Source organism: Myxine glutinosa, chromosome 1 (genome assembly GCF_964187855.1).
Source record: "Myxine glutinosa chromosome 1, kmMyxGlut1.1, whole genome shotgun sequence".
In the NCBI taxonomy this organism is placed as follows: Eukaryota; Metazoa; Chordata; class Myxini; order Myxiniformes; family Myxinidae; genus Myxine; species Myxine glutinosa.
Window position 1 is genome coordinate 446,769,836 of NC_136261.1, and position 22,592 is coordinate 446,792,427.

General features: G+C 39.2%; 1 protein-coding gene across 3 annotated transcripts in view; it reads left to right on the forward strand.

The window, feature by feature from the left end:
• The window catches only part of LOC137418920 (receptor-interacting serine/threonine-protein kinase 2), a 176,850-nt gene that overhangs the window by 43,606 nt on the left and 110,652 nt on the right, over window positions 1–22,592 (forward strand). Inside the window, exons 1-2 of one of the 3 annotated variants that reach the window (XM_078770799.1) lie at window positions 18,437–18,521; window positions 22,138–22,216. In XM_078770799.1, the coding sequence (XP_078626925.1) occupies window positions 22,175–22,216 (42 nt within the window). In that variant the 5' untranslated portion in view covers window positions 18,437–18,521; window positions 22,138–22,174. Of the gene's footprint in view, window positions 1–18,436; window positions 18,522–22,137; window positions 22,217–22,592 lie in introns of those variants that run through there. The other 2 variants (XM_078770800.1, XM_078770798.1) reach the window with 2 other exon arrangements.

The window sequence follows — 22,592 nt, forward strand, 5'->3', positions numbered from 1 at the left end:
GTGAAAATACTAACTTGGGTGGAAGAATTCACCATGGGGTGAAAATGATAACTTGGGTGGAAGAATTCACCATTGGGTGAAAATGATAACTTGGGTGTAAGAATTCACTTTGGGGTGAAAATTATAACTTGGGTGGAAGAATTCACCGTTGGGGTGAAAATGATAACTTGGATGGAAGAATTCACTATTGGGGTGAAAATGATGATAACTTGGGTGGAATAATTCACCATGGGTTGAAAATGATAACTTGGGTGGAAGAATTCACCATTGGGGTGAAAATGATAACTTGGGTGGAAGAATTCACCATTGGGGTGAAAATGATAACTTGGGTGGAAGAATTCACCATGGGGTGAAAATACTAACTTGGGTGGAAGAATTCACCATGGGGTGAAAATGATAACTTGGGTGGAAGAATTCACCATGGGGTGAAAATGATAACTTGGGTGGAAGAATTCACTATTGGGGTGAAAATGATGATAACTTGGGTGGAAGAATTCACCTTGGGGTGAAAATGATAACTTGGGTGGAATAATTCACCATGGGTTGAAAATGATAACTTGGGTGGAAGAATTCACTATTGGGTTGAAAATGATAACTTGGGTGGAAGAATTCACCGTTGGGGTGAAAATGATAACTTGGATGGAAGAATTCACTATTGGGGTGAAAATGATGATAACCTGGGTGAAAGAATTCACCATGGGGTGAAAATGATAACTTGGGTGGAATAATTCACCATGGGTTGAAAATGATATCTTGGGTGGAAGAATTCACCATGGGGTGAAAATGATAACTTGCGTGGAAGAATTCACCATGGGGTGAAAATTATAACTTGGGTGGAAGAATTCACCGTTGGGGTGAAAATGATAACTTGGATGGAAGAATTCACTATTGGGGTGAAAATATTAACTTGGGTGGAAGAATTCACCATTGGGGTGAAAATATTAACTTGGGTGGAAGCATTCACGATTGGGATGAAAATGATAACTTGGGTGGAAGAATTCACCATTGGGGTGAAAATGATAACTTGGGTGGAAGAATTCACCATTGGGGTGAAAATAATAACTTGGGTGGAAGAATTCACCATTGGGGTGAAAATATTAACTTGGGTGGAAGAATTCACGATTGGGGTGAAAATGATAACTTGGGTGGAAGAATTCACCATTGGGGTGAAAATGATAACTTGGGTGGAAGAATTCACCATTGGGGTGAAAATAATAACTTGGGTGGAAGAATTCACCATTGGGGTGAAAATATTAACTTGGGTGGAAGAATTCACGATTGGGGTGAAAATGATAACTTGGGTGGAAGAATTCACCATTGGGGTGAAAATGGTAACTTGGGTGGAAGAATTCACCATTGGGGTGAAAATATTAACTTGGGTGGAAGAATTCACGATTGGGGTGAAAATGATAACTTGGGTGGAAGAATTCACCATGGGGTGAAAATGATAACTTGGGTGGAAGAATTCACTATTGGGGTGAAAATGATGATAACTTGGGTGGAAGAATTCACCTTGGGGTGAAAATGATAACTTGGGTGGAATAATTCACCATGGGTTGAAAATGATAACTTGGGTGGAAGAATTCACTATTGGGTTGAAAATGATAACTTGGGTGGAAGAATTCACCGTTGGGGTGAAAATGATAACTTGGATGGAAGAATTCACTATTGGGGTGAAAATGATGATAACTTGGGTGAAAGAATTCACCATGGGGTGAAAATGATAACTTGGGTGGAATAATTCACCATGGGTTGAAAATGATATCTTGGGTGGAAGAATTCACCATGGGGTGAAAATGATAACTTGCGTGGAAGAATTCACCATGGGGTGAAAATTATAACTTGGGTGGAAGAATTCACCGTTGGGGTGAAAATGATAACTTGCATGGAAGAATTCACTATTGGGGTGAAAATATTAACTTGGGTGGAAGAATTCACCATTGGGGTGAAAATATTAACTTGGGTGGAAGAATTCACGATTGGGATGAAAATGATAACTTGGGTGGAAGAATTCACCATTGGGGTGAAAATGATAACTTGGGTGGAAGAATTCACCATTGGGGTGAAAATAATAACTTGGGTGGAAGAATTCACCATTGGGGTGAAAATATTAACTTGGGTGGAAGAATTCACGATTGGGGTGAAAATGATAACTTGGGTGGAAGAATTCACCATTGGGGTGAAAATGATAACTTGGGTGGAAGAATTCACCATTGGGGTGAAAATAATAACTTGGGTGGAAGAATTCACCATTGGGGTGAAAATATTAACTTGGGTGGAAGAATTCACGATTGGGGTGAAAATGATAACTTGGGTGGAAGAATTCACAATTGGGGTGAAAATGGTAACTTGGGTGGAAGAATTCACCATTTTGGTGAAAATGATAACTTGGGTGGAAGAATTCACCATTGGGGTGAAAATGATAGCTTGGTGGAAGAATTCACCATTGAGGTGAAAATGATAACTTGGGTGGAAAAATTCACCATTTTGGTGAAAATGATAACTTGGGTGGAAGAATTCACCATTGGGGTGAAAATGATAACTTGGGTGGAAGAATTCACCATGGGGTGAAAATGATAACTTGGGTGGAAGAATTCACCATGGAGTGAAAATGATAACTTGGGTGGAAGAATTCACCATTGGGGTGAAAATGATAACTTGGGTGGAAGAATTCACCATGGGGTGAAAATGATAACTTGGGTGGAAGAATTCACCATTTTGGTGAAAATGATAACTTGGGTGGAAGAATTCACCATTGGGGTGAAAATGATACCTTGGTGGAAGAATTCACCATTGGGGTGAAAATAATAACTTGGGTGGAAGAATTCACCATTGGGGTGAAAATAATAACTTGGGTGGAAGAATTCACCATGGGGTGAAAATACTAACTTGGGTGGAAGAATTCACCATTGGAGTGAAAATGATAACTTGGGTGGAAGAATTCACCATTGGGGTGAAAATGATAACTTGGTGGAAGAATTCACCATGGGGTGAAAATGATAACTTGGGTGGAAGAATTCACCATTGGGGTGAAAATAATAACTTGGGTGGAAGAATTCACTATTGGAGTGAAAATGATAACTTGGGTGGAAGAATTCACCATTGGGGTGAAAATAATAACTTGGGTGGAAGAATTCACCATTGGAGTGAAAATGATAACTATGGTGGAAGAATTCACCATTGGGGTGAAAATGATAACTTGGGTGGAAGAATTCACTATTGGAGTGAAAATGATAACTTGGGTGGAAGAATTCACCATTGGGGTGAAAATAATAACTTGGGTGGAAGAATTCACCATTGGAGTGAAAATGATAACTAGGGTGGAAGAATTCACCATTGGGGTGAAAATGATAACTTGGGTGGAAGAATTCACTATTGGAGTGAAAATGATAACTTGGGTGGAAGAATTCACCATTGGGGTGAAAATAATAACTTGGGTGGAAGAATTCACCATTGGGGTGAAAATAATAACTTGGGTGGAAGAATTCACCATTGGAGTGAAAATGATAACTAGGGTGGAAGAATTCACCATTGGGGTGAAAATGATAACTTGGGTGGAAGAATTCACTATTGGAGTGAAAATGATAACTTGGGTGGAAGAATTCACCATGAGTTGAAAATAATAACTTGGGTGGAAGAATTCACCATTGGAGTGAAAATGATAACTAGGGTGGAAGAATTCACCATGGGGTGAAAATGATAACTTGAGTGGAAGAATTCACCATTGGGGTGAAAATGATGATAACTTGGGTGGAAGAATTCACCATTGGGGTGAAAATATTAACTTGGGTGGAAGAATTCACCATTGGGGTGAAAATGATAACTTGCTGGAAGAATTCACCATTGGGGTGAAAATAATAACTTGGGTGGAAGAATTCACCATTGGGGTGAAAATAATAACTTGGGTGGAAGAATTCACCATTGGAGTGAAAATGATAACTAGGGTGGAAGAATTCACCATTGGGGTGAAAATGATAACTTGGGTGGAAGAATTCACCATGGGGTGAAAATGATAACTTGGGTGGAAGAATTCACCGTGGGGTGAAAATGATAACTTGGGTGGAAGAATTCACCATGGGGTGAAAATGATAACTTGTGTGGAAGAATTCACCATGGGGTGAAAATACTAACTTGGGTGGAAGAATTCACCATTGGGGTGAAAATGATAACTAGGGTGGAAGAATTCACCATTGGGGTGAAAATGATAACTTGGGTGGAAGAATTCACCATTGGGGTGAAAATAATAACTTGGGTGGAAGAATTCACCATTGGAGTGAAAATGATAACTAGGGTGGAAGAATTCACCATTGGGGTGAAAATGATAACTTGGGTGGAAGAATTCACCATGGGGTGAAAATGATAACTTGGGTGGAAGAATTCACCATGGGGTGAAAATGATAACTTGTGTGGAAGAATTCACCATGGGGTGAAAATACTAACTTGGGTGGAAGAATTCACCATTGGGGTGAAAATAATAACTTGGGTGGAAGAATTCACCATGGGGTGAAAATGATAACTTGGGTGGAAGAATTCACCATGGGGTGAAAATGATAACTTGGGTGGAAGAATTCACCATGGGGTGAAAATGATAACTTGGGTGGAAGAATTCACCATGGGGTGAAAATAATAACTTGAGTGGAAGAATTCACCATTGGGGTGAAAATAATAACTTGGGTGGAAGAATTCACCATTGGGGTGAAAATAATAACTTGGGTGGAAGAATTCACCATTGGGGTGCAAATAATAACTTGGGTGGAAGAATTCACCATGGGGTGAAAATGATAACTTGGGTGGAAGAATTCACCATTGGGGTGAAAATAATAACTTGGGTGGAAGAATTCACCATGGGGTGAAAATAATAACTTGTGTGGAAGAATTCACCATGGGGTGAAAATGATAACTTGGGTGGAAGAATTCACCATTGGAGTGAAAATAATAACTTGGGTGGAAGAATTCACCATGGGGTGAAAATAATAACTTGGGTGGAAGAATTCACCATGGGGTGAAAATGATAACTTGGGTGGAAGAATTCACCATGGGGTGAAAATAATAACTTGGGTGGAAGAATTCACCATGGGGTGAAAATGATAACTTGGGTGGAAGAATTCACCATTGGGGTGAAAATAATAACTTGGGTGGAAGAATTCACCATGGGGTGAAAATGATAACTTGGGTGGAAGAATTCACCATTGGAGTGATAATAATAACTTGGGTGGAAGAATTCACCATGGGGTGAAAATGATAACTTGGGTGGAAGAATTCACCATTGGAGTGAAAATAATAACTTGGGTGGAAGAATTCACCATGGGTTGAAAATGATAACTTGGGTGGAAGAATTCACCATGTGGGGAAAATGATAACTTGGGTGGAAGAATTCACCATTGGGGTGAAAATAATAACTTGGGTGGAAGAATTCACCATGGGGTGAAAATGATAACTTGGGCGGAAGAATTCACCATTGGGGTGAAAATGATGATAACTTTGGTGGAAGAAGTCACCATGGGGTGAAAATGATAACTTGGGTGGAAGAATTCACCATTGGGGTGAAAATAATAACTTGGGTGGAAGAATTCACCATTGGAGTGAAAATGATAACAAGGGTGGAAGAATTCACCATTGGGGTGAAAATGATAACTTGGGTGGAAGAATTCACCATGGGGTGAAAATGATAACTTGGGTGGAAGAATTCACCATTGGGGTGAAAATGATAACTTGGGTGGAAGAATTCACCATGTGGGGAAAATGATAACTTGGGTGGAAGATTTCACCATTGGGGTGAAAATAATAACTTGGGTGGAAGAATTCACCATGGGGTGAAAATGATAACTTGGGTGGAAGAATTCACCATGGGGTGAAAATAATAACTTGGGTGGAAGAATTCACCATGGGGTGAAAATAATAACTTGGGTGGAAGAATTCACCATTGGGGTGAAAATAATAACTTGGGTGGAAGAATTCACCATGTGGGGAAAATGATAACTTGGGTGGAAGATTTCACCATTGGGGTGAAAATAATAACTTGGGTGGAAGAATTCACCATGGGGTGAAAATGATAACTTGGGTGGATGAATTCACCATTGGGGTGAAAATGATGATAACGTTGGTGGAAGAAGTCACCATGGGGTGAAAATGATAACTTGGGTTGAAGAATTCACCATTGGGGGTGAAAATGATAACTTGGGTGGAAGAATTCACCATGGGTTGAAAATGATAACTTGGGTGGAAGACTTCACCATTGGGGTGAAAATGATAACTTGGGTGGAAGAATTCACCATTGGGGTGAAAATGATGATAACTTTGGTGGAAGAATTCACCATGGGGTGAAAATGATAACTTGGGTGGAAGAATTCACCATGTGGTGAAAATGATAACTTAGGTGGAAGAATTCACCATGGGGTGAAAATGATAACTTGGGTGGAAGAATTCACCATTGGCGTGAAAATGATAACTTGGGTGGAAGAATTCACCATTGGGGTGAAAATGATAACTTTGGTGGAAGAATTCACCATGGGGTGAAAATACTAACTTGGGTGGAAGAATTCACCATGGGGTGAAAATACTAACTTTGGTGGAAGAATTCACCATGGGGTGAAAATGATAACTTGGGTGGAAGAATTCACCATTGGGGTGAAAATGATAACTTGGGTGGAAGAATTCACCATTGTGGTGAAAATGATAACTTGGGTGGAAGAATTCACCATGGGGTGAAAATACTAACTTGGGTGGAAGAATTCACCATGGGGTGAAAATGATAACTTGGGTGGAAGAATTCACCATTGGGTGAAAATGATAACTTGGGTGGAAGAATTCACTTTGGGGTGAAAATTATAACTTGGGTGGAAGAATTCACCGTTGGGGTGAAAATGATAACTTGGATGGAAGAATTCACTATTGGGGTGAAAATGATGATAACTTGGGTGGAATAATTCACCATGGGTTGAAAATGATAACTTGGGTGGAAGAATTCACCATTGGGGTGAAAATGATAACTTGGGTGGAAGAATTCACCATTGGGGTGAAAATGATAACTTGGGTGGAAGAATTCACCATGGGGTGAAAATACTAACATGGGTGGAAGAATTCACCATGGGGTGAAAATGATAACTTGGGTGGAAGAATTCACCATGGGGTGAAAATGATAACTTGGGTGGAAGAATTCACTATTGGGGTGAAAATGATGATAACTTGGGTGGAAGAATTCACCTTGGGGTGAAAATGATAACTTGGGTGGAATAATTCACCATGGGTTGAAAATGATAACTTGGGTGGAAGAATTCACTATTGGGTTGAAAATGATAACTTGGGTGGAAGAATTCACCGTTGGGGTGAAAATGATAACTTGGATGGAAGAATTCACTATTGGGGTGAAAATGATGATAACTTGGGTGAAAGAATTCACCATGGGGTGAAAATGATAACTTGGGTGGAATAATTCACCATGGGTTGAAAATGATATCTTGGGTGGAAGAATTCACCATGGGGTGAAAATGATAACTTGCGTGGAAGAATTCACCATGGGGTGAAAATTATAACTTGGGTGGAAGAATTCACCGTTGGGGTGAAAATGATAACTTGGATGGAAGAATTCACTATTGGGGTGAAAATATTAACTTGGGTGGAAGAATTCACCATTGGGGTGAAAATATTAACTTGGGTGGAAGCATTCACGATTGGGATGAAAATGATAACTTGGGTGGAAGAATTCACCATTGGGGTGAAAATGATAACTTGGGTGGAAGAATTCACCATTGGGGTGAAAATAATAACTTGGGTGGAAGAATTCACCATTGGGGTGAAAATATTAACTTGGGTGGAAGAATTCACGATTGGGGTGAAAATGATAACTTGGGTGGAAGAATTCACCATTGGGGTGAAAATGATAACTTGGGTGGAAGAATTCACCATTGGGGTGAAAATAATAACTTGGGTGGAAGAATTCACCATTGGGGTGAAAATATTAACTTGGGTGGAAGAATTCACGATTGGGGTGAAAATGATAACTTGGGTGGAAGAATTCACCATTGGGGTGAAAATGGTAACTTGGGTGGAAGAATTCACCATTGGGGTGAAAATATTAACTTGGGTGGAAGAATTCACGATTGGGGTGAAAATGATAACTTGGGTGGAAGAATTCACCATGGGGTGAAAATGATAACTTGGGTGGAAGAATTCACTATTGGGGTGAAAATGATGATAACTTGGGTGGAAGAATTCACCTTGGGGTGAAAATGATAACTTGGGTGGAATAATTCACCATGGGTTGAAAATGATAACTTGGGTGGAAGAATTCACTATTGGGTTGAAAATGATAACTTGGGTGGAAGAATTCACCGTTGGGGTGAAAATGATAACTTGGATGGAAGAATTCACTATTGGGGTGAAAATGATGATAACTTGGGTGAAAGAATTCACCATGGGGTGAAAATGATAACTTGGGTGGAATAATTCACCATGGGTTGAAAATGATATCTTGGGTGGAAGAATTCACCATGGGGTGAAAATGATAACTTGCGTGGAAGAATTCACCATGGGGTGAAAATTATAACTTGGGTGGAAGAATTCACCGTTGGGGTGAAAATGATAACTTGGATGGAAGAATTCACTATTGGGGTGAAAATATTAACTTGGGTGGAAGAATTCACCATTGGGGTGAAAATATTAACTTGGGTGGAAGAATTCACGATTGGGATGAAAATGATAACTTGGGTGGAAGAATTCACCATTGGGGTGAAAATGATAACTTGGGTGGAAGAATTCACCATTGGGGTGAAAATAATAACTTGGGTGGAAGAATTCACCATTGGGGTGAAAATATTAACTTGGGTGGAAGAATTCACGATTGGGGTGAAAATGATAACTTGGGTGGAAGAATTCACCATTGGGGTGAAAATGATAACTTGGGTGGAAGAATTCACCATTGGGGTGAAAATAATAACTTGGGTGGAAGAATTCACCATTGGGGTGAAAATATTAACTTGGGTGGAAGAATTCACGATTGGGGTGAAAATGATAACTTGGGTGGAAGAATTCACCATTGGGGTGAAAATGGTAACTTGGGTGGAAGAATTCACCATTTTGGTGAAAATGATAACTTGGGTGGAAGAATTCACCATTGGGGTGAAAATGATAGCTTGGTGGAAGAATTCACCATTGAGGTGAAAATGATAACTTGGGTGGAAAAATTCACCATTTTGGTGAAAATGATAACTTGGGTGGAAGAATTCACCATTGGGGTGAAAATGATAACTTGGGTGGAAGAATTCACCATGGGGTGAAAATGATAACTTGGGTGGAAGAATTCACCATGGAGTGAAAATGATAACTTGGGTGGAAGAATTCACCATTGGGGTGAAAATGATAACTTGGGTGGAAGAATTCACCATGGGGTGAAAATGATAACTTGGGTGGAAGAATTCACCATTTTGGTGAAAATGATAACTTGGGTGGAAGAATTCACCATTGGGGTGAAAATGATACCTTGGTGGAAGAATTCACCATTGGGGTGAAAATAATAACTTGGGTGGAAGAATTCACCATTGGGGTGAAAATAATAACTTGGGTGGAAGAATTCACCATGGGGTGAAAATACTAACTTGGGTGGAAGAATTCACCATTGGAGTGAAAATGATAACTTGGGTGGAAGAATTCACCATTGGGGTGAAAATGATAACTTGGTGGAAGAATTCACCATGGGGTGAAAATGATAACTTGGGTGGAAGAATTCACCATTGGGGTGAAAATAATAACTTGGGTGGAAGAATTCACTATTGGAGTGAAAATGATAACTTGGGTGGAAGAATTCACCATTGGGGTGAAAATAATAACTTGGGTGGAAGAATTCACCATTGGAGTGAAAATGATAACTATGGTGGAAGAATTCACCATTGGGGTGAAAATGATAACTTGGGTGGAAGAATTCACTATTGGAGTGAAAATGATAACTTGGGTGGAAGAATTCACCATTGGGGTGAAAATAATAACTTGGGTGGAAGAATTCACCATTGGAGTGAAAATGATAACTAGGGTGGAAGAATTCACCATTGGGGTGAAAATGATAACTTGGGTGGAAGAATTCACTATTGGAGTGAAAATGATAACTTGGGTGGAAGAATTCACCATTGGGGTGAAAATAATAACTTGGGTGGAAGAATTCACCATTGGGGTGAAAATAATAACTTGGGTGGAAGAATTCACCATTGGAGTGAAAATGATAACTAGGGTGGAAGAATTCACCATTGGGGTGAAAATGATAACTTGGGTGGAAGAATTCACTATTGGAGTGAAAATGATAACTTGGGTGGAAGAATTCACCATGAGTTGAAAATAATAACTTGGGTGGAAGAATTCACCATTGGAGTGAAAATGATAACTAGGGTGGAAGAATTCACCATGGGGTGAAAATGATAACTTGAGTGGAAGAATTCACCATTGGGGTGAAAATGATGATAACTTGGGTGGAAGAATTCACCATTGGGGTGAAAATATTAACTTGGGTGGAAGAATTCACCATTGGGGTGAAAATGATAACTTGCTGGAAGAATTCACCATTGGGGTGAAAATAATAACATGGGTGGAAGAATTCACCATTGGGGTGAAAATAATAACTTGGGTGGAAGAATTCACCATTGGAGTGAAAATGATAACTAGGGTGGAAGAATTCACCATTGGGGTGAAAATGATAACTTGGGTGGAAGAATTCACCATGGGGTGAAAATGATAACTTGGGTGGAAGAATTCACCATGGGGTGAAAATGATAACTTGGGTGGAAGAATTCACCATGGGGTGAAAATGATAACTTGTGTGGAAGAATTCACCATGGGGTGAAAATACTAACTTGGGTGGAAGAATTCACCATTGGGGTGAAAATAATAACTTGGGTGGAAGAATTCACCATGGGGTGAAAATGATAACTTGGGTGGAAGAATTCACCATGGGGTGAAAATGATAACTTGGGTGGAAGAATTCACCATGGGGTGAAAATGATAACTTGGGTGGAAGAATTCACCATGGGGTGAAAATAATAACTTGAGTGGAAGAATTCACCATTGGGGTGAAAATAATAACTTGGGTGGAAGAATTCACCATTGGGGTGAAAATAATAACTTGGGTGGAAGAATTCACCATTGGGGTGCAAATAATAACTTGGGTGGAAGAATTCACCATGGGGTGAAAATGATAACTTGGGTGGAAGAATTCACCATTGGGGTGAAAATAATAACTTGGGTGGAAGAATTCACCATGGGGTGAAAATAATAACTTGGGTGGAAGAATTCACCATGGGGTGAAAATGATAACTTGGGTGGAAGAATTCACCATTGGAGTGAAAATAATAACTTGGGTGGAAGAATTCACCATGGGGTGAAAATAATAACTTGGGTGGAAGAATTCACCATGGGGTGAAAATGATAACTTGGGTGGAAGAATTCACCATGGGGTGAAAATAATAACTTGGGTGGAAGAATTCACCATGGGGTGAAAATGATAACTTGGGTGGAAGAATTCACCATTGGGGTGAAAATAATAACTTGGGTGGAAGAATTCACCATGGGGTGAAAATGATAACTTGGGTGGAAGAATTCATCATTGGAGTGAAAATAATAACTTGGGTGGAAGAATTCACCATGGGGTGAAAATGATAACTTGGGTGGAAGAATTCACCATTGGAGTGAAAATAATAACTTGGGTGGAAGAATTCACCATGGGTTGAAAATGATAACTTGGGTGGAAGAATTCACCATGTGGGGAAAATGATAACTTGGGTGGAAGAATTCACCATTGGGGTGAAAATAATAACTTGGGTGGAAGAATTCACCATGGGGTGAAAATGATAACTTGGGCGGAAGAATTCACCATTGGGGTGAAAATGATGATAACTTTGGTGGAAGAAGTCACCATGGGGTGAAAATGATAACTTGGGTGGAAGAATTCACCATTGGGGTGAAAATAATAACTTGGGTGGAAGAATTCACCATTGGAGTGAAAATGATAACTTGGGTGGAAGAATTCACCATTGGGGTGAAAATGATAACTTGGGTGGAAGAATTCACCATGGGGTGAAAATGATAACTTGGGTGGAAGAATTCACCATTGGGGTGAAAATGATAACTTGGGTGGAAGAATTCACCATTGGGGTGAAAATAATAACTTGGGTGGAAGAATTCACCATTGGGGTGAAAATAATAACTTGGGTGGAAGAATTCACCATTGGAGTGAAAATGATAACTAGGGTGGAAGAATTCACCATGGGGTGAAAATGATAACTTGGGTGGAAGAATTCACCATTGGAGTGAAAATGATAACTTGGGTGGAAGAATTCACCATTGGGGTGAAAATGATAACTTGGGTGGAAGAATTCACCATGGGGTGAAAATGATAACTTGGGTGGAAGAATTCACCATTGGGGTGAAAATGATAACTTGGGTGGAAGAATTCACCATTGGGGTGAAAATAATAACTTGGGTGGAAGAATTCACCATTGGGGTGAAAATAATAACTTGGGTGGAAGAATTCACCATTGGAGTGAAAATGATAACTAGGGTGGAAGAATTCACCATTGGGGTGAAAATGATAACTTGGGTGGAAGAATTCACCATTGGGGTGAAAATGATAACTTGGGTGGAAGAATTCACCATTGGGGTGAAAATAATAACTTGGGTGGAAGAATTCACCATTGGGGTGAAAATAATAACTTGGGTGGAAGAATTCACCATTGGGGTGAAAATGATAACTTGGGTGGAAGAATTCACCATTGGGGTGAAAATAATAACTTGGGTGGAAGAATTCACCATTGGGGTGAAAATAATAACTTGGGTGGAAGAATTCACCATTGGAGTGAAAATGATAACTTGGGTGGAAGAATTCACCATTGGGGTGAAAATGATAACTTGGGTGGAAGAATTCACCATTGGGGTGAAAATAATATCTTGGGTGGAAGAATTCACCATTGGGTGGAAAATAATAACTTGGGTGGAAGAATTCACCATTGGAGTGAAAATGATAACTTGGGTGGAAGAATTCACCATTGGGGTGAAAATAATAACTAGGGTGGAAGAATTCACCATTGGGGTGAAAATGATAACTTGGGTGGAAGAATTCACCATTGGGGTGAAAATGATAACTTGGGTGGAAGAATTCACCATTGGGGTGAAAATAATATCTTGGGTGGAAGAATTCACCATTGGGGTGAAAATAATAACTTGGGTGGAAGAATTCACCATTGGAGTGAAAATGATAACTAGGGTGGAAGAATTCACCATTGGGGTGAAAATGATAAATTGGGTGGAAGAATTCACCATGGGGTGAAAATGATAACTTGGGTGGAAGAATTCACCATGGGGTGAAAATGATAACTTGGGTGGAAGAATTCACCATGTGGGGAAAATGATAACTTGGGTGGAAGATTTCACCATTGGGGTGAAAATAATAACTTGGGTGGAAGAATTCACCATGGGGTGAAAATGATAACTTGGGTGGAAGAATTCACCATTGGGGTGAAAATGATGATAACTTTGGTGGAAGAAGTCACCATGGGGTGAAAATGATAACTTGGGTGGAAGAATTCACCATGGGTTGAAAATGATAACTTGGGTGGAAGACTTCACCATTGGGGTGAAAATGATAACTTGGGTGGAAGAATTCACCATTGGGGTGAAAATGATGATAACTTTGGTGGAAGAATTCACCATGGGGTGAAAATGATAACTTGGGTGGAAGAATTCACCATGTGGTGAAAATGATAACTTAGGTGGAAGAATTCACCATGGCGTGAAAATGATAACTTGGGTGGAAGAATTCACCATTGGGGTGAAAATGATAACTTGGGTGGAAGAATTCACCATTGCGGTGAAAATGATAACTTTGGTGGAAGAATTCACCATGGGGTGAAAATACTAACTTGGGTGGAAGAATTCACCATGGGGTGAAAATACTAACTTGGGTGGAAGAATTCACCATGGGGTGAAAATTATAACTTGGGTGGAAGAATTCACCATTGGGGTGAAAATGATAACTTGGGTGGAAGAATTCACCATTGTGGTGAAAATGATAACTTGGGTGGAAGAATTCACCATGGGGTGAAAATACTAACTTGGGTGGGAGAATTCACCATGGGGTGAAAATGATAACTTGGGTGGAAGAATTCACCATTGGGTGAAAATGATAACTTGGGTGGAAGAATTCACTTTGGGGTGAAAATTATAACTTGGGTGGAAGAATTCACCGTTGGGGTGAAAATGATAACTTGGATGGAAGAATTCACTATTGGGGTGAAAATGATGATAACTTGGGTGGAATAATTCACCATGGGTTGAAAATGATAGCTTGGGTGGAAGAATTCACCATTGGGGTGAAAATGATAACTTGGGTGGAAGAATTCACCATTGGGGTGAAAATGATAACTTGGGTGGAAGAATTCACCATGGGGTGAAAATACTAACTTGGGTGGAAGAATTCACCATGGGGTGAAAATGATAACTTGGGTGGAAGAATTCACCATGGGGTGAAAATGATAACTTGGGTGGAAGAATTCACTATTGGGGTGAAAATGATGATAACTTGGGTGGAAGAATTCACCATGGGGTGAAAATGATAACTTGGGTGGAATAATTCACCATGGGTTGAAAATGATAACTTGGGTGGAAGAATTCACTATTGGGTTGAAAATGGTAACTTGGGTGGAAGAATTCACCGTTGGGGTGAAAATGATAACTTGGATGGAAGAATTCACTATTGGGGTGTAAATGATGATAACTTGGGTGGAAGAATTCACTTTGGGGTGAAAATAATAACTTGGGTGGAAGAATTCACTATTGGGGTTAAAATAATAACTTGGGTGGAAGAATTCACCATTGGGGTGAAAATGATAACTTGGGTGGAAGAATTCACCATTGGGGTGAAAATGATAACTTTGGTGGAAGAATTCACCATGGGGTGAAAATACTAACTTGGGTAGAAGAATTCACCATGGGGTGAAAATACTAACTTGGGTGGAAGAATTCACCATGGGGTGAAAATGATAACTTGGGTGGAAGAATTCACCATTGGGGTGAAAATGATAACTTGGGTGGAAGAATTCACCATTGTGGTGAAAATGATAACTTGGGTGGAAGAATTCACCATGGGGTGAAAATACTAACTTGGGTGGGAGATTTCACCATGGGGTGAAAATGATAACTTGGGTGGAAGAATTCACCATTGGGTGAAAATGATAACTTGTGTGGAAGAATTCACTTTGGGGTGAAAATTATAACTTGGGTGGAAGAATTCACCGTTGGGGTGAAAATGATAACTTGGATGGAAGAATTCACTATTGGGGTGAAAATGATGATAACTTGGGTGGAATAATTCACCATGGGTTGAAAATGATAACTTGGGTGGAAGAATTCACCATTGGGGTGAAAATGATAACTTGGGTGGAAGAATTCACCATTGGGGTGAAAATGATAACTTGGGTGGAAGAATTCACCATGGGGTGAAAATACTAACTTGGGTGGAAGAATTCACCATGGGGTGAAAATGATAACTTGGGTGGAAGAATTCACCATGGGGTGAAAATGATAACTTGGGTGGAAGAATTCACTATTGGGGTGAAAATGATGATAACTTGGGTGGAAGAATTCACCATGGGGTGAAAATGATAACTTGGGTGGAATAATTCACCATGGGTTGAAAATGATAACTTGGGTGGAAGAATTCACTATTGGGTTGAAAATGATAACTTGGGTGGAAGAATTCACCGTTGGGGTGAAAATGATAACTTGGATGGAAGAATTCACTATTGGGGTGAAAATGATGATAACTTGGGTGGAAGAATTCACTTTGGGGTGAAAATAATAACTTGGGTGGAAGAATTCACCGTTGGGGTGAAAATGATAACTTGGATGGAAGAATTCACTATTGGGGTGAAAATGATGATAACTTGGGTGGAATAATTCACCATGGGTTGAAAATGATAACTTGGGTGGAAGAATTCACCATTGGGGTGAAAATGATAACTTGGGTGGAAGAATTCACCATTGGGGTGAAAATGATAACTTGGGTGGAAGAATTCACCATGGGGTGAAAATACTAACTTGGGTGGAAGAATTCACCATGGGGTGAAAATGATAACTTGGGTGGAAGAATTCACCATGGGGTGAAAATGATAACTTGGGTGGAAGAATTCACTATTGGGGTGAAAATGATGATAACTTGGGTGGAAGAATTCACCATGGGGTGAAAATGATAACTTGGGTGGAATAATTCACCATGGGTTGAAAATGATAACTTGGGTGGAAGAATTCACTATTGGGTTGAAAATGATAACTTGGGTGGAAGAATTCACCGTTGGGGTGAAAATGATAACTTGGATGGAAGAATTCACTATTGGGGTGAAAATGATGATAACTTGGGTGGAAGAATTCACTTTGGGGTGAAAATAATAACTTGGGTGGAAGAATTCACTATTGGGGTTAAAATAATAACTTGGGTGGAAGAATTCACTATTGGGGTTAAAATGTCATTTTATAACCGCGGGAACAAACAATGTCGAAATGTTGGGTTCGTGCGGAATCCCTACTTACCTGTTCCACCGGTTCAACCCCAACAATCCAACATCCATGTTTGTGGTTCAGCACCACGTACCTGTTTTCATAATAATTCCATGAACCACATCACCTGGGACCTGGGGTGTGGGTGCGACGGGATTCAAACCCTCCAAGACATTACGTGGGTGGACCGACCCTCATGTGAAGATCTTTTGGAAGGTAACCTCCTTTTCCTCGTCTGTGCTGGTTGTCGTACATCGTTGATTCTTCTTCATCCTCATGGTCCATAGTCCATTGAGGGGTCCATGAACTCTTCACTCTTCATCCTCAGTGTTCCTCCTTCTCCAATTGTCCTCATTCATTTCTGGTTTCCTTCTCCCCATTCATTCTTCCCCCCTTCTCATTCATTGTTCGTTTCCTCCCTCTCTTTCATCATTCTCTTCTCACCATCCAGTTTAAATAGTTTTTATTACTTGCAAAATCGAAGATTTTTCAAGTATATTGGTCGGTTCCGTTTGTGGTTCTGTCTGTTTGTCTGTCTGTTTGTCTGTTTGTCACCGGCCTGCAGGTCACAATTCTAAACCGATCGTCACGAAACTTCACCAAGTTGTATAATTCGTCCCAATTGAGCACCCTATTGATTTTGAGGTCAAAGGTCAAAGGTCATCTGGAGGTCAAATTTCTAAAATCGCCATTTTAAATCCGATTGACTTGAAAATTTAATAGCATTTGTATATCAAGTCACTAAATTGGGAAATGAACTATTTTTTAGGGCAAAAGGTCAAAGGTCAACTCAAGGTCACATTTTTTACATCATCAATTTTCATCTAAAAAGCCGTGAATTCTCAACCGATTGACTTGAAAATTGAACAGCATTTGCATATCGAGTCAATAAATTGGGAAACATACTATTTTTGAGGTCAAAAGGTCAAAGGTCAACTCAAGGTCAAATTTTAAAAATCATCAATTTTCATCTAAAAAGCCATCAATTCTCAACCGATTGACTTGAAAATTGAACAGCATTTGTATATCAAGTCACTAAATTGGGAAAGATACTATTTTTAGGTCAAAAGGTCAAAGGTCAACTCAAGGTCAAACTCCCAAAATCATCACTTTTTATCTGAAAAAAACCCGTCAATTTTCATCCGATTGACATGAAAATTGAACAGCATTTGCACACTGAGTCACTAAATAGGGAAACCAACTTTTTGAGGTCAAAGGGTCAAAGGTCAAATCAAGGTCAACCTTCCAAAATCATCATTTTCATCTGAAAAATCGTCAATTTTCTTCCTATTGACCCGAGCTTTGATCAAGATTGTCAATTTTAATCTTGATGAAATGGACAATTTTCTGTATCAATGGAATTTTTTTTCTTGGGGAGAGGGGGGGGCGTATTTTGCAAGTATCGTGCTCCGCATGACGTCTTCTTGTTTAAATATTTATTTTCCCCTCTTCTTCATTTGGTTTATCATTTCCCTTTTTTATTCACAATTTATCGGAACCTTTTTGTAATTTTTTTGTTTCTTTATTAAGTGTCGCCCTCGTTCAGCAAAGAGGAATTATTAAATTACTGTTATGCGGGTTGTTTCTACAATTGGCACCCCCATTCTTTAGCTCACCTGGAATGAAGTGCGGGGGAGCTGATGCGATGGCGTCAGTCAGTCAGTCAGTCAGTCAGTCAGTCAGCCCGAAGATTTTGGTGAAGGTCAGGATTCGAATCCAGGTACTAGAAATTTTTATGTGATTCCTCACCCTTGGGAGATAGGGCGAACCAACCAGACAGCCGGCTTAATAAAATAATGCGAAAGACTCCGTGATCTAAAATGTAACTTATCCAGAGGACTGGAACGAGCGCAAACACGTGACCACGTGACCTCCTGTCCGTGACGTCATGACGTCACAACGTCTCCCCCAAAGGGCGTGGGAAGCTACGTGGAGGTTCGTGCTCGTGACGGTCAGGTGTGAAGATAAAGGTGGGAACGATTAATCAGACCCAGGTAAGAAAATTATCCCTCGATTATCGATCTGTGTTTATTTATAATCATTGTAACTATTACGCGGGTTTTATAATGTTCTCATCATGTGATCAAAATCATCACGAATATTGTACGAAATAGTTTCGTCACGTGACGCGTTTAACCACATGGAGCGCGGATTGTTATTATACAAACTATCAGTTATAGTCCAACGTTGTAGTTAGTTTACACCTTGATTACACCTTGATTGGAGCGCGGATTGTTATTATAAAAACTATCAGTTATAGTACAACGTTGTAGTTAGTTTACACCTTGATTACACCTTGATTGGAGCGCGGATTGTTATTACACAAACTATCAGTTATTGTACAACGTTGTAGTTAGTTTACACCTTGAGTTATATTGTAAAGATTTGTTATGCAAACTATCAGTTATAGTACAACGTTGTAGTTAGTTTACACCTTGAGTTATATTGTAAAGATTTGTTATACAAACTGTCAGTTATAGTACAACGTTGTAGTTAGTTTACACCTTGAGTTATATTGTAAAGATTTGTTATGCAAACTATCAGTTGTAGTACAACGTTGTAGTTAGTTTACACCTTGAGTTATATTGTAAAGATTTGTGATGCAAACTATCAGTTGTAGTACAACGTTGTAGTTGGTTTACACCTTGAGTTATATTGTAAAGATTTGTTATACAAACTATCAGTTGTAGTACAACGTTGTAGTTGGTTTACACCTTGAGTTATATTGTAAAGATTTGTTATACAAACTATCAGTTGTAGTACAACGTTGTAGTTGGTTTACACCTTGAGTTATATTGTAAAGATTTGTTATGCAAACTATCAGTTGTAGTACAACGTTGTAGTTGGTTTACACCTTGAGTTGTATTGTAAAGATTTGTTATGCAAACTATCAGTTATAGTACAACGTTGTAGTTGGTTTACACCTTGAGTTATATTGTAAAGATTTGTAATGCAAACTATCAGTTATAGTACAACGTTGTAGTTGGTTTACACCTTGAGTGATTCATTTACTAATTGGTTTGTTCATGTAGTAAGTGGTGTGTTTTTTTACGAGTTTTGTGTTCATTTACTTCGGGGTGTTTTGATGTAGTAGGCGGGGTGTTCATATAGTAAGTGGTGTATTAATTTACGAAGGGGTGTGTTCATTTACTTAGGGGGTGTTCATTTACTAAGGGGTGTGTTCATTTACTAAGGGGGTGTTCATTTACTAAGGGGTGTGTTCATTTACTAAGGGGTGTGTTCATTTACTAAGGGGTGTGTTCATTTACTAAGGGGTGTGTTCATTTACTAAGGGGTGTGTTCATTTACTAAGGGGTGTGTTCATTTACTAAGGGGTGTGTTTATTTACTAAGGGGTGTGTTAGTTTACGTAGGGTGTGTTCGTTTACATAGGGTGTGTTCGTTTACATAGCGTGTGTTCATTTACTTATGGTGTGTTCATTTACTTATGGTGTGTTCATTTACTAAGGGGGTGTTCATTTACTTAGGGTGTGTTTATTTTTTAAGGGGTATGTTCATTTACTTAGGGTGTGTTTATTTACTAAGGGTTGTGTTCACTTACTTATGGTGTGTTCATTTACTAAGGGGTGTGTTTATTTACTAAGGGGTGTGTTAGTTTACGTAGGGTGTGTTAGTTTACATGGGGTGTGTTCGTTTACGTAGGGTGTGTTCATTTACTTATGGTGTGTTCATTTACTTATGGTGTGTTCATTTACTTATGGTGTGTTCATTTACTAAGGGGGTGTTCATTTACTTAGGGTGTGTTTATTTTTTAAGGGGTATGTTCATTAACTTCGGGTGTGTTTATTTACTAAGGGGTGTGTTCATTTACTAATGGGTTTGTTCATTTACTTCGGGTGTGTTTATTTACTAATGGGTGTGTTTATTTACTAATGGGTGTGTCCATTTACTAATGGGTGTGGTCATTTACTAAGGGGTGTGTTCATTTACGAAGGGGTGTGTTCATTTATGAAGGGGTGTGTTCACTCAATAAGTGGTGTGTTCATTTACTAAGGGGTGTGTTTATTTACTAATGGGTGTGTTCATTTACTAATGGGTGTGTTCATTTACTAATGGGTGTGTTCATTTACTAAGGGGTGTGTTAATTTATGAAGGGGTGTGTTCACTCACTAAGTGGTGTGTTCATTTACTAAGGGATGTGTTTACTGAGGGGTGTGTTTATTTACTAGTTTTGTGTTCATTTACTTAGGGGTGTTTTGACGTAGTAGGCGGTGTGTTCATGTAGTAAGTGGTGTATTCATTTACTAAGGGTGTGCTCATTTACTTAGGGTGTGTTTAGTTACTGTGGGGTGTGTTCATTTACTTAGGGTGTGTTTATTTACTGAGGGGTGTGTTTATTTACTAAGGGGTGTGTTCATTTACGTAGGGTGTGCATTTATTTAGTGGGTGTTCATTTACTAAGGGGTGTGTTTATTTACTAAGTGGTGTGTTCGTTTATGTAGGGTGTGTTAGTTTACATAGGGTGTGTTCATTTACGTAGGGCGTGTTCATTTACTTATGGTGTGTTCATTTACTTATGGTGTGTTCATTTACTAAGGGGATGTTCATTTCCTTGGGGTGTGTTTATTTACTAAGGGGTGTGTTCATTTACCAATGGGTGTGTTCATTTACTTCGGGTGTGTTTATTTACTAATGGGTGTGTTCATTTACTAATGGGTGTGGTCATTTACTAAGGGGGTGTTCATTTCCTTGGGGTGTGTTTATTTACCAATGGGTGTGTTCATTTACCAATGGGTGTGTTCATTTACTTCGGGTGTGTTTATTTACTAAGGGGTGTGTTCATTTACCAATGGGTGTGTTCATTTACTTCGGGTGTGTTTATTTACGAATGGGTGTGTTCATTTACTAATGGGTGTGGTCATTTACTAAGGGGTGTGTTCATTTATGAAGGGGGGGTGTTCACGCACTAAGTGGCGTGTTCATTTACTAAGGGATGTGTTTACTGAGGGGTGTGTTGATTTACTAATGGGTGTGTTCATTTACTAATGGGTGTGGTCATTTACTAAGGGATGTGTTTACTGAGGGGTGTGTTTATTTACTAGTTTTGTGTTCATTTACTTAGGGGTGTTTTGATGTTGTAGGCGGTGTGTTCATGTAGTAAGTGGTGTATTCATTTACTAAGGGGTGTGCTCATTTATTTGGGGTGTGTTTAGTTACTGAGGGGTGTGTTCATTTACGTAGGGTGTGTTCATTTATGTATGGTGTGTTCATCTACTAAGGGGCGTGTTCATTTTCTTAGTGTGTGTTTATTTACTAAGGGGTGTGTTCATTTACGTAGGGTGTGTTCATTTACGTATGGTGTGTTTATTTGCGAAGTTTTGTGTTCATTAACTAAGGGGTGTTTCCAGTTGCAAATTGGTTTGTTAATTTACTAATTGGTGTGTTCATTTGCTAAAGGGTGTGTTTATTTACTTGGTGGTGTGTATTTACTAAGCGGTGTGTTTACTCAGGGGTGTTTTCATTTACGAAGTTACTCATAAAGATTTGTTTTGATGTCAAAGCCAGTAAGCATTTGGAAATTAATCGTCAGATTGTGATTTGTTGTTGTTGTTGTTGTTGTTGTTTTTATTGTTGCTTGCCTTTATTTCAGACCACAGAATAATTCTTCGGTTTCTCTCGGTGCAAGCATGGCTGACGTGGATGGTGCGCCAAGGGAAGAAGGATCTGATGTAAGTACTCCGAGTTTATATTTCCAGGAGAAACAAAACACTTGAATCTGAAAATATTCATAACTCCACTCACCGTGCACCACGTGGTATTACATCCTGTTAATAATAAATCTGTGCTCATTATTTATCAGCCCCGCTTCCCCTTCATTCCCCCTTTTCACTTCATTTTTGAGGTCCTGGTATTTGGTCATGTTTCTTGATTTTCTGCATCATTTAGGCCAGAATCGCTGGAGACTCACACCTCCATTAGCAATGCCTCCTTTCCTTTTTTGTAACTCAGGACTATATCCGGCCTGAACGCTTTGTTTTCTATTTTTATGATTGATATGATAATTAGGTCATACATGAGCATTACTTCCTTGTTTGAAGTGAATGC